This window comes from Anoplophora glabripennis, unplaced genomic scaffold (assembly GCF_000390285.2).
Source record: "Anoplophora glabripennis isolate ALB-LARVAE unplaced genomic scaffold, Agla_2.0 scaffold461, whole genome shotgun sequence".
In the NCBI taxonomy this organism is placed as follows: Eukaryota; Metazoa; Arthropoda; class Insecta; order Coleoptera; family Cerambycidae; genus Anoplophora; species Anoplophora glabripennis.
Genome location: NW_019416554.1, coordinates 324,770 through 341,322, shown reverse-complemented (window position 1 = coordinate 341,322; position 16,553 = coordinate 324,770). Strand labels below are relative to the sequence as shown.

At 34.0% G+C, this 16,553-nt stretch overlaps 1 protein-coding gene across 2 annotated transcripts; it reads left to right on the top strand.

Annotated features, from left to right (window-relative positions):
• The first annotated feature begins 59 nt into the window (after positions 1 to 59).
• LOC108910612 (eukaryotic peptide chain release factor GTP-binding subunit ERF3A) lies at positions 60 to 10,226 on the top strand. 2 transcript variants are annotated; one of them, XM_018715286.1, is made up of 7 exons: positions 60 to 403; positions 1,330 to 1,767; positions 3,787 to 4,087; positions 4,821 to 5,142; positions 5,224 to 5,487; positions 8,590 to 8,758; positions 8,836 to 10,226. In XM_018715286.1, the coding sequence occupies exons 1-7, from the start codon at positions 169 to 171 to the stop codon at positions 8,877 to 8,879; spliced, it is 1,773 nt and encodes a 590-aa protein (XP_018570802.1). In that variant the 5' UTR covers positions 60 to 168; the 3' UTR covers positions 8,880 to 10,226. The 2 variants fall into 2 exon arrangements, with proteins under 2 accessions (XP_018570802.1, XP_018570803.1); XM_018715287.1 differs by lacking the exon at positions 60 to 403 and adding an exon at positions 789 to 889.
• The last annotated feature ends 6,327 nt before the right edge of the window (positions 10,227 to 16,553 follow it).

Sequence of the window (16,553 nt, the reverse complement as noted above, 5' to 3'; positions counted from 1 at the left end):
GAAAAATACTCGGTCGGTAACAGTCGTTTGTAATGACATTCGACATTCGGCCATTGTGTTCCGGTGGCAAGTCGAGAGAACGCACGCGGACGAAGACGAGTTGCTATCGAGTGTTAATTTTGATTTTTAAGGTGTTTATAAGGAATTAAGTAAACGTAAGTGCACAAAATGTCAAACAACACAGCACCGGACAGTTGGGAATCTCAAGCCGATTCTACATCGACCAATAATTCACCACAACATAATGCAGATGTGACAGCTCCATTTTCCACGTTGAATGTGAATGCTGTCGAATTTGTGCCTTCATTCTCATTTGGAAAAGCGCCCGAAGTAGTCGAGAAACCGTCTCCAACAAACTCCCAAGGATCTAGTAATTCTCCCCAACACAATCCCATTTTAAACGGTAAGTATCAAGTGTAGATGAAATTGACGTTTGCTTCTAATTTAGGTTATACACCCTCCGTTTTATAACGTTTTTTTTTACTAAGGCGAAATTATCCTGCTGCATAACTAGTAAATCATTCTGCAAAAGAAGGAGACACGAGCGTCTTGCTCAAATTTTGTCCACATTGATGGTTTTCCCAAGCTCTTTGTAAACAAAGATTTTTTTTTTTATTTCGCACCCCTATACAATCCGATCATTTTGAAACAATGTGTAATGTTTTTTATAAAACTTGACGTATTCAGTAAGTTAAGTCAGGCCTTAAGATAAATGTGAAACTTTTATGACAAGTAAATCATTTACCAATAAACCAGTTTTTTCTGGATTATGGTAGTAAGTTGTAGCACATTGATATCCTTTTTCAGTTTGTCAAAGTAACATATTTTGTCAGTAATTACTTGTCAAACTTCCTGTTTCCAAATACTTCTATTTAAATTATGCCATATGGTGAGTAATACTAATGTAGATATTATTCTAAAGAAAAAAATCCTTTCAAAATAATATTACCTTCACTTTTTAACTTGTGTAAAGATTTCCCAGTTTTTTGTGTGTTCAGATCATCAATTTTAATCAATTGTTAATGGGTTATAAAATTGTATTTTATGTTTTCAATTATATTTCAGATTATTAACAAAAATAGAAAAATGAATAAAGGTGACCACAAAGCATAAAGTATAGCATTGTGATGACAACATAAATTGACAATGACAAATTTTAAGTTTGTGCTAATAAAACGTATTCTCTGAAAATTATACGGATGCTACTATTAAGCGGTATAATTAATACTAAATAAGCAACAATTAAATTAAAAACTATTTCAATTTTGTCGTATTTGTTTTTAAACGAATTAAACTTTTCGCTTTCTATTCTATTAATACCTACTGTAGGTACCAACACGGAAACGTCCGCCGAGCAGGTGGAAGTGAAAGAACCTCCGCCCATCCCGCCTGCTGACGGAGATGCATCCCCCGGTGGGGAGGGGGGTACTTGGGAAGACGCGGCCGATGATGACAGCACATCGGCCTCTGCCCCTCCAGCCACCACCCCGGAAGGAGATGATGATGAAGAACCTTCATCTGAGGAGGCCCCCATTAAGATAAAGAAGAAGCAACAGGTGAAAGAGAAGGTGGTGGAAGACAAGAAGGAACACGTCAATGTCGTATTCATAGGGCACGTCGATGCGGGTAAGAGTACCATCGGAGGCCAGATCATGGCGTTGACGGGCATGGTGGACAAGAGGACACTGGAAAAATATGAGAGGGAGGCGAGGGAGAAGAGTAGGGAGAGTTGGTATCTCAGTTGGGCCCTGGACACCAATCAAGAAGGTATGTCTGCAAAATTTTGTTTTTTTTGTCAGTTCTAATTATGATCTAAATGGGGTCGCTTCCCATTTTGTCAAATTATTTGGATTGGATGTTTAGTATTAATTTTTTCTTAATTTTGATTGAATCGTGAAAAGAATTATGTATGTAATACATAAAAGATTATGTAGTTTATGAAAGTTTGCTTATTAGAATTATTTTTCTCACAACTCTAAAGGTTAATGCATAATCTATTTTAGGTTTTCGAGTTATACATACTTATTACAGCTTACGTTAAGATTCCCCCACTTTAATATTTGTTTGAGGAATTCTAATCAAACATGAACAAAAAAGTTATTATGCTATTTATCGACTATAATTTTTTTTGTTTTTGAGGTCATTTATATAAAATTTACTTTCCATATAAATCCTATCATAGAAAAATTTTGATTTACAAGGTATTCTAAGTATTTTACAAAATTCTACAAAAAAAAAAAAACATTAAAAAAATTGTTTACAACTAAAAAAGATGGATACAAATTTTGTTTTATTTTTAATAAATTTTATTTTTATTAACAAATATTTTAAACAAAAAAAACTGTTTTGAAAATAATGTGGAATTATTGAAACACAAAACTGGAAATAGAGATGCTGCCAACATTTTATTAGATTAAATACAAAATTGTTCAGAGGATTTGAAAAAACTGTACGTCTTGGTGGGATGACGTTTGATTGATTGTTTAGTTTTGTTTCTAATTATTAAATATAAACTTATTAATATAGCTACACTTTTTAAAATATTTGTTTCCATTTTTTAGTTACAAACAATTTTTTTTATTAGAAATAAAGCCACTTTGTCCATCAAATATTTCATATTTTCTGAATACTATCGAGAATTTTTATCAAAAATTACTTTTCTCAAAAAAAAAAAATAAAAATTCCTCTCTTGGCAGTAAGTAGTCCATGTTATAATACTTTAAAACTAAAGTTCAATAATAGAAAATATTTTTTTACGAAAAATTAGGAAATTGGGAAATGTCCTAAATAGGCATTTTTTATACAGGTTCGGAAAGTACCGATGGTCCATCTGCCGTTACGTGAGAGCGATAAAGAAATCCATGTGACAGAGAAGGATGGCTATAATGAAGGCGTCTCATAGTCACCGCCCGTTTCGCCCTTCCACAAATAAGATCCACTTCTTATTTGTGGAAGGGCGAAATGGGCGCTGACTATTAGACGCCTTCGTTATAGCCATCTTTCTCTATCGCACGGATTTCTGACTTACTTTATCGCTCTCACGATACGGCAAATGGACCATCGGTACTTTCCGACCCTGTTTGTAGTTAACTTAGAATTACGAGTATTACTATCGCTCTTCAATCCACCAATTTAAGACATATTCTTCAGTTGGTCGCTAGTAAGAGCTACATAAATATTTTGTGTTACCAGTCTGGACTTTTACTTTATTAAAAGGATACTCGTTTCACAAAAAACATTTCCTAGTGAATCTACTACTTGCGTAATACAATTCTCATATTAACCAAGTGTCAATGTTCTTGTTTGCCCAAAAATGGCTGTTTGAAAGTCAATTTGTGCTATTTCATTAATTTGCTCTATAGGTATATTATGACATTTTCTATGCACGGCTGGAAATCCACATGGTCCATCTACCTTTACATGAGAGGAACAAAGTATAGAAATCCATGTGATAGACAAGAATGGTTATAGTGGAGACGTTTCATAAGGAGATTATGAAATGTCTTCAATACAGCCATCCTTGTATAAATTATAGTACTGGAAATTTAAAATAATAAAACAATAATATTTGATATATTAAAAAAAATTACATTAAATCAAATAAATGTAACAAAATTTTTGGTAGGCAGCGAATATAGTTAATAATATCGGTAAACTTTAAGAGATGAATCTTTGAGTGATTTTAAGCTAAAAAAAACTTCTTGTAAAATCTTTATAAAAAGATGACTAATCGAGAAAAAAACATTTTCCAAATAACATTTCTTTTTTTTCCTTGTTTCATAACAGAAAGAGATAAGGGTAAGACGGTGGAGGTGGGCCGTGCCTTCTTCGAAACTGACAAGAAGCACTTCACCATCCTGGATGCGCCCGGTCACAAAAGTTTCGTACCCAACATGATAGGGGGTGCTGCCCAAGCCGATCTGGCTGTCTTGGTGATCTCAGCGAGGAAAGGCGAGTTCGAAACGGGATTCGACAGGGGCGGACAGACCAGGGAACACGCCATGCTGGCCAAGACGGCTGGGGTCAAATATCTGGTGGTGCTGGTCAACAAGATGGACGATCCCACGGTAAATTGGGATGAGGCACGGTAAGTGTTTGTAACTCTCGCATGTTTTCTGTTTTTATAACATTGTTTTTATTTCATACAGGGGCAATTCTGTATTTTACCATTGAATTTTAAACTTGTTAAATTTAAGGCAACAATTAAGGGGGGAAACCACATTAGGAGGCTGATTTTCAGACATTTCTCATGAATTTTCTTGAGTGGGACAAATTGATTAGAATTTGATGAAATTTGACATTATTTTATCAATATTTTGAACTATATTTACAAATTTTTTTAAGCAGGATGTTGAAAATCTGATGGAGTAGTTCAATCGTCTTAGCTTTATTTGCAGATTGTTGAGAATATATATTTTTTTCCTTTCGTGGAACATCAGTCAAAAGTAATTGTTTTTTTTTGTAATGTGTACGTTTTGGACATGCATCCATCTTCAAATAAAATATGTTTTATTAATTGCAAAAGAAACACATAATTGTGTCTTTATATTGCATATTTTATTTTGTCATACTTCCTTGTTTAATGTTTACAACCCCTTGTTAATTGTGCATAATTTTCAACAAAAATGGACCCCGGTTGTTAAAATATAAATGATAAAATCAGTTCACGGAAAAGATACATTTGAACTACTTTATTGTTAGTCGTTCATTTATATACAGAATTCTGTCAGTGTGTCTTTGAACACCTTAAATCAATTTTTGATTAATTTTAGCTGGGTATTCTTGCCAGAGGTATTCAATTATAACCACTACTCTTCCAGGTACAACGAGTGCAAGGACAAGATCCTGCCATATCTCAAGAAGCTGGGCTTCAACTACAACAAGGATCTGTTCTTCCTGCCATGCTCGGGCCAGACCGGCCAGGGCCTAAAAGATAAGGTGGACGAGAAGATTTGCTCGTGGTACAAGGGCGAAGCCTTCATCCCCTTCATCGACAACCTGCCGTCCCTCAACAGGAAGCTGGACGGGCCTTTCATCATGCCCATCGTGGACAAGTACAAGGATATGGGCACAGTGCTGATGGGCAAGGTGGAGTCCGGAGAGTGCAAGAAGGGCCAGACCATGCTCATCATGCCCAATAGGGTGCGTATTTTTTAAGATAATTGATATTCGAGATCCACCAGAGCCTTTTCAACGATTTATTTATAACGTAATTTCGTCCAGACGCCCGTGACGGTGGATATGCTGCTATCGGACGACGATGAAGTTGGTAGGGTGGTGCCGGGCGAGAACGTCAAGATTAAGGTAAAGGGTGTCGAAGAAGAGGATGTGAGCCCCGGGTTTGTGCTGTGCGACTCCGTCAACCCCATCCATACAGGTCGCGTGTTTGACGCGCAGCTCGTCATCCTGGAGCACAAGTCCATCATCTGCGCAGGTTATAGTGCTGTTATGCATATTCATTGCGCTGCCGAGGAGGTCACCGTTAAAGTAAGTGCTACCTTGATATATTATATGGGCTTTCATGACTCCAGCTGATTTTTAAAATACAATGGTTTTTCGGATTAATATGCCGTCACTTAATTCACTTTCTTAGCCTTTGATCTGCTTGAATCTGATTATTGTTCTCGGGCTAAGCTCTGTAGGGGCATGCTTGCTATCAGAGCTCCTAGATCTGCCCTTATGTATATTTCAGTTCTTGTCGGGGGTTCTAAAACCACTACGGATGAGACCGCTCCTCAAACAATGGTAGTCCTCCGAGATATTCCGCCTATTTAACTGGTTGCATTCAACACTTTCAAATGTTTTGCCATTTCTCATATTGGCATCATCAGTGGTGACTTTGCAAAAGCTTTGCCATAAATGAGTCCTCCTTTAAAAAAAAGGTACAAAATCCTGATTGGAAAATATAACATTAAAATTCTAAAGACTGGATTGGTGCTTTTTAACTAGAAAATTGATTGTAACTTTTTTATTTAAAGTTTTTAAAAAAATTTGGATTCTCTTGTTCCGAGTAGATAAAATAGCCCATTGCTAAGGAGAAACAAAAAAACCTTAATATTTTTGGTTGCTCTTAAAAATGGTAAGAATTTATTAATTTTGCGGTATAAACGATGGAAAATTTAAACATGAACATTGAAAATTATGATTTATACAGGGTGGTTCAGGTTTAATTTGGATAACTTCAGGAATCGATAGAACAGGTTAAAATAATATAAACTTATTTCCTAAATTGCACCATTTCGGAGACAGAGGGCGTTGAAATAGGAATTTTTTTCTCGTTTTTCCGTCATAACTTTTGAACCACTCACCCAATTGAAGTGAAATTCGGAACACAAACATTCCCTATGATCTTACATGAGCTTCTCAAGTTTGAACCACCTACCCCTCTTAAAAGTGTATTTTGTGTGCTCTTACATTATTTCAAAACTTTAAAAAAAATTATTTTCAATAAAGCAGCTGCACACCACCTTTGCCTCATTAATTTTGAAACTTTTTTGTCTTGTTTTTTTTTCGATCTTTGGCCTTGTCTGAGATATCCAATGAAATTTGTAACAGTGTAGCGTCGCAGCCGCGTAAATTTCATTTAACGTTATAGCAACCCATGAAAAATAAAACTCGCAGTGATTTGTATAAACTGAACGTTTGTGAAAATCGTCGTTAAAATTATTAAGTGCAAAAGTTATTAAAAATAGGAAATAAGTTCATGAACATTATTTTAACCTGTTTTATCGATTCCTAAAGTTATTCAGATTAAACCTGAATCACCCTGTATTGTAAGCATTAATATTATTAATACGGAAAAATTGTGGAATATAAGTAATATACCAAAATTTGTACGGAATATGTCACAAAATATCGTAGCAATGCATTAAATGCATTTTTCCTCACAAATGTTAAACGTTGTTGTTTGGAATAAGATGGTTTTAGAAAATTTTTGTAACGTTTAATAATATAACATTTTTAAATATTTTGGAAAAACCACAAAAAAAACTAATTAATTTTATTTATGAAAATTTCATACATTTCAAGTATTTCTAAAATTCATTAGTTCATGTTTTATACAAGGTGATTCAGTCATAATGGCATTAATTTTCACCACATATTGGGAAGGCCTAATAAAGACAGAAAATGGAAAAAAAAAAATCTCGTCCTTTTAAAAAATAAGCAAATTATCCCGTAACTTCCGTTAACTCAGCGCTCCACTTCGTAATTGGGAACGTGCTGCACAGGCTGGCGAAGTACACAGCGATCGGACGTTGTAACCAAACCGCTGATTTGTTCTGTACAGTAAAGCAGAGAACGTATTAGGCAGTCGTGGTCAGTGCAAGTCTCGATCGCGCGCGGTGGAGTTCCTTCCCATGTTTTATAATGTATGAATTCGCACTAGACGCTCCCGAGCTCGTCGTGCTCGCTTCGCGTTCTCCACCGATCTTTTCCAAACATTCACGGGTGACCGCGATACCATTGAGATGAGCTTCCTCTTCCATATAACTCATATTTTAATTACTAAAACAATACCTCAACTATTCGAAGAAGGGCGTGAACAGGATTGTGCATGATTGCCAAATGCGACTGATTTTGTAAAAGACCGCGACCGCCGAATGCGTTCTCTGTTTAATAGTGGCTGTGAAGTAATTGAGTCCGTAAAGTATTTGTGGGTATAAAATCATATCTAAAAAGTGATAATTTTTTATGAACAATAAGTTAGTAAAACATTTATGGACCCGAAGGAGAAAGATGTTATGGTTGAATATTAATTTTATAAAAGTACACGTATTATGAAATTGTGTAACTCCGATTTGAATTTTTGAAAAAATGATAAGGAACTTATACCTATAATTCATTTTTGTGAATAAAATAACCTCCTAAAATTTTTGTTCATGTATGACATTAGTTCGGTTGCGATTCTTTTACCGTTCCTCTTCTTATCCTTCAAGCAAGCTTCTTGTAGTAATTAGTACATATGTTGCTCAGCAAAAAAACTACAATACATATTACTCTACGGACCCTTTTATGGTGTACCTACAGCTTAAATACTTTTTCTGGTAGTTATACCGCTGCCACCATGTCAAATAAATATGAAAAATTATTTTATACACTAACTTACTGCAAAAAAAAAACATTAAATGCCGTGCACTAAAGATCTTCCGATCAATAGCACTGCATCGACGACTTAAAATTTTCTCCCTTCAGACCGTCTCAAGTCCAGATCAAATTTTGCAAATTCTTCAAAAGTGTAGTTCCTCAATTTACCATTAGGTACCACTTCTTGAGTTCCTTTTTGATTCGTGATTTTTAATTTTTTTTGTAGCATTAAGCAGTTTGCTCGTGATGCTTGTTATCTATAAGAACTCTGCCTTAAAATTACTAACTTGCGATTCTAGGACAAAATCAATCATATATTTCTCTCTGTGTAACTTGAATTAATGCAAGCTGACTCAAATTGATTAAGAATTGTCGTTTATATCTATTCTTCTATTTGCTGTACTTGTACTTTCCAAACATGCTGTATTTTAGCTACTGTAATTTAAATTTTGTTTTTTATAATTAAACACGGTTGAACGTCTAATCCTATTTGTATTGTTACAGGCCTTAATATGCCTCGTCGACAAAAAGACGGGAGAGAAAAGCAAGACTCGCCCTAGGTTCGTGAAGCAGGACCAAGTAGCTATTATGAGAATAGAGTGTGCGGGCGTCATCTGCCTGGAGCCCTTCAAGTTCATGCCTCAGATGGGTCGGTTTACCCTCAGAGATGAGAGTGAGTAGCGGAACCTTTATTACCATTTAAATACACTCCAAAGATTTACCTCGATTCTGACGATTTCTCTCTTACAGATAGGACAATTGCCATCGGAAAGGTCCTCAAGCTGGTGGAATAAGACGGCCCAGGTCGCCATAGACTGTCGTAGACCTTAACAATTGATATTTTATCTAAATACAAAACACGAACTGACGGATAAAGGACATTCTTAAAATTGAATCTAAAAACAAGGTGAACGCCACACAATGTTCTTTTCTTTTTACACGCCAGCGTTACGCAGATCGGTCGTCCGGCAACCGCCGCTCTGGACCGGGCATGGTGCTGCTCAAACATCTCACCGAAACGATGCGATGCGCTCAGAGTGTGGATCATCGCGGTCGTATTTATAGACATTTAATTGCTGCTAATTATATTATTTATATGGTGTTATGGTTTATTTCATTTTATGTACATTACATAACTTTCCTACACAACAAGCTGACTCTGGATTTAGTCGCGTGGTGCAGCGCCCTCTTTGTTTCATCGGGTTAAGTTCACGCTTCCCCCTCGAAATCGATGTTGTGTGGTGTTTCGCGCATCATATCGTCACACGTTAGGCCGTTCTTTTCCCTTAATGGATCAGCAATGATATTGAATCGACGGGCTGCGAAGAGATGAAGGTATTTTGCCTTTAGGATATTAAAACTTAATATTTATTACGTTTAGTTTTTCATAGGTTACAATTTTTATACGTGTAATTTTACGTTTGTTGCTCAAATACCGTTGGAATCGGCCTATTTTTCGCGTCGGGTTGTTGGCTGGCCCACTTCTGATGTCCAAACCTAACCTCACTCCATCGACGTTTTCAGGTTAAAACAAATGCTAGTGCAGTCGATTCCCACACTCTGTTACATCGATAAAGTGAGGTCGGGTGGAATTCTGCTTTGAGTTTGGGCAAATATTAGGTACGAAGGTGAGAAATTTTAGAGAACGGAAATACTGGGGGCTGGATTGATCGATTAAGGGTTTTAGTTAGCGACCGGTAATTAGTTTTTTTAAAAAAACCTGTACATCTGTAAAATAATGTATGGAATTAAAGTGGTGCTAATGTAATTATCTCGTTAATTGAATAAATGTGACAGCCTGTGTTCCCCACCTCCCGCCGTTTAAAAAAATACCTTCAGGCTCTTTTAACTGTTTACCGAACCCATTCGTAAGAGATAATAATAATTGTATATGCCTTCACAGCCATCTTTTCCGGTAACGATCATGAAACAGACGAGGATAAATATTGCTGTAGCTTTTTCGACAAGTTCAGATGTAAATAAAAAGAGTTTATATTCGTTACGTGTCGTAACGAAGTCTTAATGAAATTATATTTAGCTTGATTTTGTTATTAAGTTCTGTTTTCTTTTCCTTTTATTATTATAAGTAACCAAAAAATGTTGCTATCAATTTTATATATTCAATAAAATGTAAAATTATCTCTTCGCTTTTTTTTCCCATCCAAGATGTGAATTTTCTACTTAATTTAAAAAAATCCGAGCAGATGCACAAAAATACTTTTAGTATATTTTTTGTGCAAATTAATATATGTAATTTTTAATAATAAAAAAAATCCTAGTGATTTTACAACTAATCTCAGAAAATCACTTTGGCATGCGCTTGAACCAATTTTCGAAGCACTTTTTCCATTCCGATTGAGATACCTCCAAAACATGCATTTTGAATGCATCGTCCACTTCTTCAGGCATCAACAAATTTTTACTCGTAGTTTACTTTTGATGTATGGGAAAAAAGTCATTGGGTGCCAAATCAGGACTGTATGGCGGATGACTCGTCAATTGGGCTTTCAATTCTCAAACAAGTCCTGTTTTAGCCAATGTGTCAGAGCTCACATTGTTCTGGTGGCGAATAATATGTTTTTGGCGGTTGGTTTCCCTTATTTTTCCGAAGACTTCTGGCCAACAAATTGTGTAGCATACAGAATTGAAGTGCTTCGTCACAAACAGCTTTTGTTGGATTTTAAGCCATATAGTCAACTGTCATTTACTTTTGGGCTCACGATTGTCACCTTAGTCCAGACGGTACGTTTCAAAAAGTCCATATTTTCAAATGCCTATCGTTAATAATTATTGGTCTTTCAACAGTCCGATAATTATTTATCTTTAAACTTCCTTTAATTATCAACTTTATTTTTTTATTGTATCAAAGGTAAGTGCATAAACTTATATACTGTTTATCAAAGATCAAAAACAAATATATTTAAATATTCTAAAATTGTTTAAACAATTATTTTCAAAATATGTCAAAAATTACTAATATAATGAGTTGATTTCTCATTTGCTTATATTTTAAACAATAAAAAATAATTGAATTATACTTTAATCCCAAAAAAAGAATCTATAAATACGCTACTTGTTTTTTTTAAATGGCGAGATATCGATTTTAAAAAAACCATCAAAATCTTACTTTTACAAGCTGACATATTAAAAATTTTTAAGCACGTCGCGGTTTTGAACTCACCGATTCAATTTCGAGCAGGCCGAAGCGGCCACTCTCTCTGCTTCCTCCACCACCACCACCCGTATGATTTTCTTGATTTTCTCGCTTGCATAACTTTAAACATGTTTTAAAGTAGGTTGCCAATGAAGAAAAGTATTGCAAACTTACACCTGCTAAGTACTCGGAATACCAAAGGTATTTTTTTCGAAAAATTAGCCCGGATGTCCCAGTATAACTACGTAACTAATTGACAAATCAATCCGTTTTTTTTTAAAAGAAGCGTCTTTCCAATAACTTTTAAAACCTGCTTTAAAAAATTTGACCAATGTTTAAACAAGCGCCAAAGCTCTCCTAATTGACAGACTCGAATTTTTCAAGCGTTTGAAAGCTTGAGAGCCCTTCCATATGTAATTAAATTTTCAAATATGTAAGGGCCTTAGTTTTTGCTGTGCAAAATTTTGAAAATTTGCAATTTTTTTCAAAATCTGAATTGCAAAATTATTATGCAAAATCTATCGAATGGATTTAGATGAAATTTGGTGTGATGATTCTACATAACATGAAGTTTTCTTGAGCCAAGTTCGAAGGTCCTATATCCAATTTAAAGACCCCAAAAAAATCCCCTAAGAAGTAATGTTTTTAACCCCATTTTTGGCGATTTTTTTGATTTTTACAATAATCATGATTCATTCAATTTGTAACTAGTCATATTTTGTAAAAAATTAATTACAAACATTTTTTTCCTTTCCATTTTCGCCTAAAATCAACTCTTGAAAAGATACATAATTAATTAGGCAGAAAAATATGACATACTTCGAATTATTTTAACATATTGTGCCGCCAAAAGTTGAGCCCACGTTTTTTTTATGCGCAATAGAAAAATTTTCATTTCTAATAATATCTGAAAGCCAAAAATGTCTCTGGATACACGTTTCACATTTTTTTTCGCATCAACACGAGCCTTTTTTTGAGCATTTGTCAAATTATACGGGATCCAACGCAATCAAATTTTTTTGGCGGCCAAATGTTAACGACTCAATTCTATTTTTTGGCCGATATGAATTTTTCAAGTCACTATAAACAATACAAACAGTTCTACATTAAGAACGGTTTAAGTATACCAACAAAAATCGAATTTTATGATAAGGATGTGGGTTGTCAGATGGCAGTACCAGGATTATCCATTTCCAAAATATAATAGTATACAGACTGTAGTGAAGTCAATATTGTAATGATTCGTTACTTGCTAGTAATCGTAGTAATCGAGTAGCTGTCCTGTCGCCTTATGCAATACCAGCGAGCAACAAGGCTACGATTAGTACGAAGTTAATGAGAATAATTGCAGGCGGATGGAAATACCAACGAAATAATCTATTCTATTTATTGGAAATACTCTCCCGAAATCGGGGTCAGTAATCGTAATAAGTAACGAGTACAAAGTAACGATTACTTATTGAGAAAGTACCTACTAATCGCGATTACATAAAAGTAATCGGATCTGACATCACTAACAGGCTGATTAAAAATTCAGTATAAAGTATTTAGGGGCATATTTTTGAAGTCAAAATAAGACTTTTTTCTACAAACGTGAGCCCACAAATGCTTAGTTTTCGATATACAGGGTGTTAGTTTTTCATTTTATTCGATTTTTTAGGAATAATTTCCAAACAGATTTGAATGTTGGGATAAACTTGTGGTATGGGGTTTTTTTAGTATGCTAAATTTAAATATGTCATTGTCAATGACTCTGCTTGTACAGGGCGCCATCTATAAGGGTATGTTCGAATTAAACTGGACCTAACTTTTTTGCTACCCGTTTCACACCATTGACGTTTTGTATTAGTGCATTTATTCTCTTATCAATATTAAGCAAAAAAGATATACCTGGCCGAAATCTCTAATTCATTTTCAAAAATTCACAGCTAGCCTTTATTTACTAACTGAATTGTAGTTATTAACCTAATACGAATGTTGCCTTTTATACTTAGGGAACAGAGAACAAAAAAAAAAGAAATTAATCATCGTATACGGCTTTATCATTTTTCAAAATATTCTCCATGAAGATCAATACACTACAGTATACATGTGAACGTATATATATTGAAAATAAAAAAAAAAAACAATGGAATTCTAATACTAATTAAATAAATTAAAGTTATATAGTACTGGAAAATTATATCGATTTTTTAATAAATGAAATATTCTAATTTTATAATAAAATATAACTTTATATCTTTATGGACACAAAATTTGTAACAATTATCAAAATGTCATACAGTAACGTTAAACCTATATCACACTATGTAACTTAGTTACGCCAACCTTCATTTTTATTTTATGTTTAACAGTTTTACAAAATTGATCAAGAAATTGGCCCAAGTTATATTTTTCGTACATGTAGGCCGTGTTCCGTGAACGATCGGACTGCACAATATGCAATAATTTTAATACAAGATACAAAGAATAATAAACAAAAGCATATCAAGACTTAGAGATACAGGCTTGAAAACAAAAGGAACAAAGCAAATATTGAAATTGATGAGTGGGAACAATTGAACGACCATTTAAAACCCGTTGGGTGATTTGTTTAACTTGAAAAGTCCGACCGTTTGCTGAACACAGACTATGCCTTCATAAATTCTGGTAAATATTCCAACGTCAATATGTTGGCCAAGAAATTGTAGACAATTTTAATATTTATTCAATAGTACCAATTTTAGCAATATTCTACAATTTGGCACCTGTTTAATTTTCAATTTTTAAAGGGGATGCTCCAATTATCGCTTGCGGTTTGTTGTCAAGATTTAATGCAACAAGTAGAAACTTAGAGCATATACTACACGGAGGAAGACGCTTATGGCGACAGTGTAGATAAGTGACAGAGATAGTTTGGGTACTATCTTTCCCCTTCGCGCAGGCACGTGATTGGCTAACGCAACTCCCTCCGCTCTCTAGCAGAAAAGTTATCTCCTAACCTCTGTAAAAGCAAGCGTTCAAATGTTGTGCGATCATTTGTTTATTCTCGTGATATTCAAATAAAATTGAGAGAGAGAGAGAGACCCACTACTACCGTCCTGTCTCTCTACAGCGTCTACACTTACCACGCGGTGCATCCTCCATGTAGTATATGCTCTAAGTGTAGAACGGTATCACAAACATAGAAAATTGTGACAATTTTTCCAAAAACTGACACAAACTGTACTTTAACAATTTATTGGGTGAAATATTGGTAAATGTAGAACAGGTTTTACAGAACTTGGTGGATGTTTAGTTATTTCATAATTTTTGAAAACGAACAAAATAGCTTGTTTTAGAAACGTGTCGTTTTGTACAGAAATAAAGTGCCCGAAAATATTTTCCCGTATTAAATCATTAGACTGATCGAAATAACTCATTTAGAGGGAAAAAAAAAGAAAATTGTTACCTGGACTTTTATAACTGGAAATGGTAAAGAAGCTTATAATAAACGAAAAAAAAAATAAATGCGTGAGCAGGGGTGGCGGAGGGTTGATTTGGGAGGTTGAAAAGTTGTGAAAAATTGTATCATTGGGATTTCTGGCGAAAGTTTACGTCAAACAAAAAAGTATTCAATACAAAAGTTGCAGATCATGCAAAAATCTACAACTTCTGGAGAGGTCACTTTTTAAGATAACCTCAAAATTTCCGAGAAAAATGCGAAAAACAGGTTTTTAAATAATTAAATTTTGACAAAGCTTGGTGAAAATATACCTTTCTGTATCTTAAATAACCGCAAACGTTTTTAGATAAATAAATCAAGAAGTTTCTGAGATGTTCATTTTTTCCGGTCTGAAACACTTTTTTTTTCAGAGAAAAATTCTACTTAGAAAAATCATCGTACAGAGTTCTGCCGGTGATAATTTTTTTCGTTTTGACATATACTTTTTGGTGAAATAAAAAAATCTGTAATCACAGTTCAAAAACATATTAAAAAATTTAAAAAAAAAAGGCGCAACAATGAATTTTTCAGTAATTGTTTCACAGCCGTACTCAGGAGAAATTTTAAATGATGGCTAAAAACCTTTTTACAATTACGATTAAAATAGTAATATCACCTAATTCAGAATTAAAAATGGCTAGATTTTTGGCATAAAAATAGCAGTGACGTATTTAACAAAATTAACCTGATGATGGCCCCTCGAAGACGAATCATCGGATTGCAAAAATGTTGACGCCATTGGATAGAGCGAAAAAAGTGGCAATGTAAAATATGCAATTTATTTTAAAATTTGTTTTCAAATAAAGCCAGAAAAAAATAAAACAATTTTGCAAAAGTTCAGGTTTTCAGGTTTCGCGTCAACAGTAGACTGCAGTTAATACTTTATATTGCTGTAATCTCAAATAATCCAGAGATAATTTATTAGTTGTGTATTTGTAATTCGACTTAGATGTTTATAGCAATAAAATAAAGTTTTTCAGTTAAACAATGAGACACAGTTTTTTTTGTATTTTTCCCGTAGAACTGATGGTGTAATCAATTTTTGATTTTTTTTTAATTTAAACAAATTATCAACAATTACTGAAAAATTCATTGTTGCAAGTAATTTTGTATTTTTTTGCATTTTTGAGCATGTTTTTGAACTGTAATTACAGACTTTTTTATTTCACCAAAAAGGATGTCAAAACGAAAAAATTATCACCGGCAAAACCCTGTACGATGATTTTCCTAACTAGAATTTTTCTTTGAAAAAAAAGTGTTTCAGACCGGAAAAAATGAACATCTCAGAAACTTCTTGATTTATTTATCTAAAAAAGTTTGTGGTTATTTAAGACACAGAAAGGTCTACTTTCACCAAGTTTAGTCAAAATTAAGTTATTTTTGCGGAAATGAGAAATAAAAAACGAAAAATCAGAATAAAACCTGTTTTTCGCATTTTTCTCGGAAATTTTCGAAGTTATCGTAAAAAGTGACCTCTACAAAAGTTGTAGATTTTTGCATTTTTGCAACTTTTACATTGGATACTTTTTTGTTTGATGTCAACTTTCACCAGAAATCCCAATGATACAATTTTTCACAACTTTTCAACCCCTCAAATCAACCCTCCGCCACCCCAGCTCACGCTTTATTTTTTTTTTAGGTTTATTATAAACCCTTTTACCATTTCCACTTATAAAAGTCCAGGTAACAATTTTTTTTTCTCCAAGTGTAATTTGGTTGGACTACATGGACTTTTGTTTAATTAATTCAACAACAAATATTGATTTTAGTACTTAGAAAATATTGTCAAATTCAATTGTACATTCACGACTATTATTTGCACATATTTCTTAAATATGACTGTGTTTATGA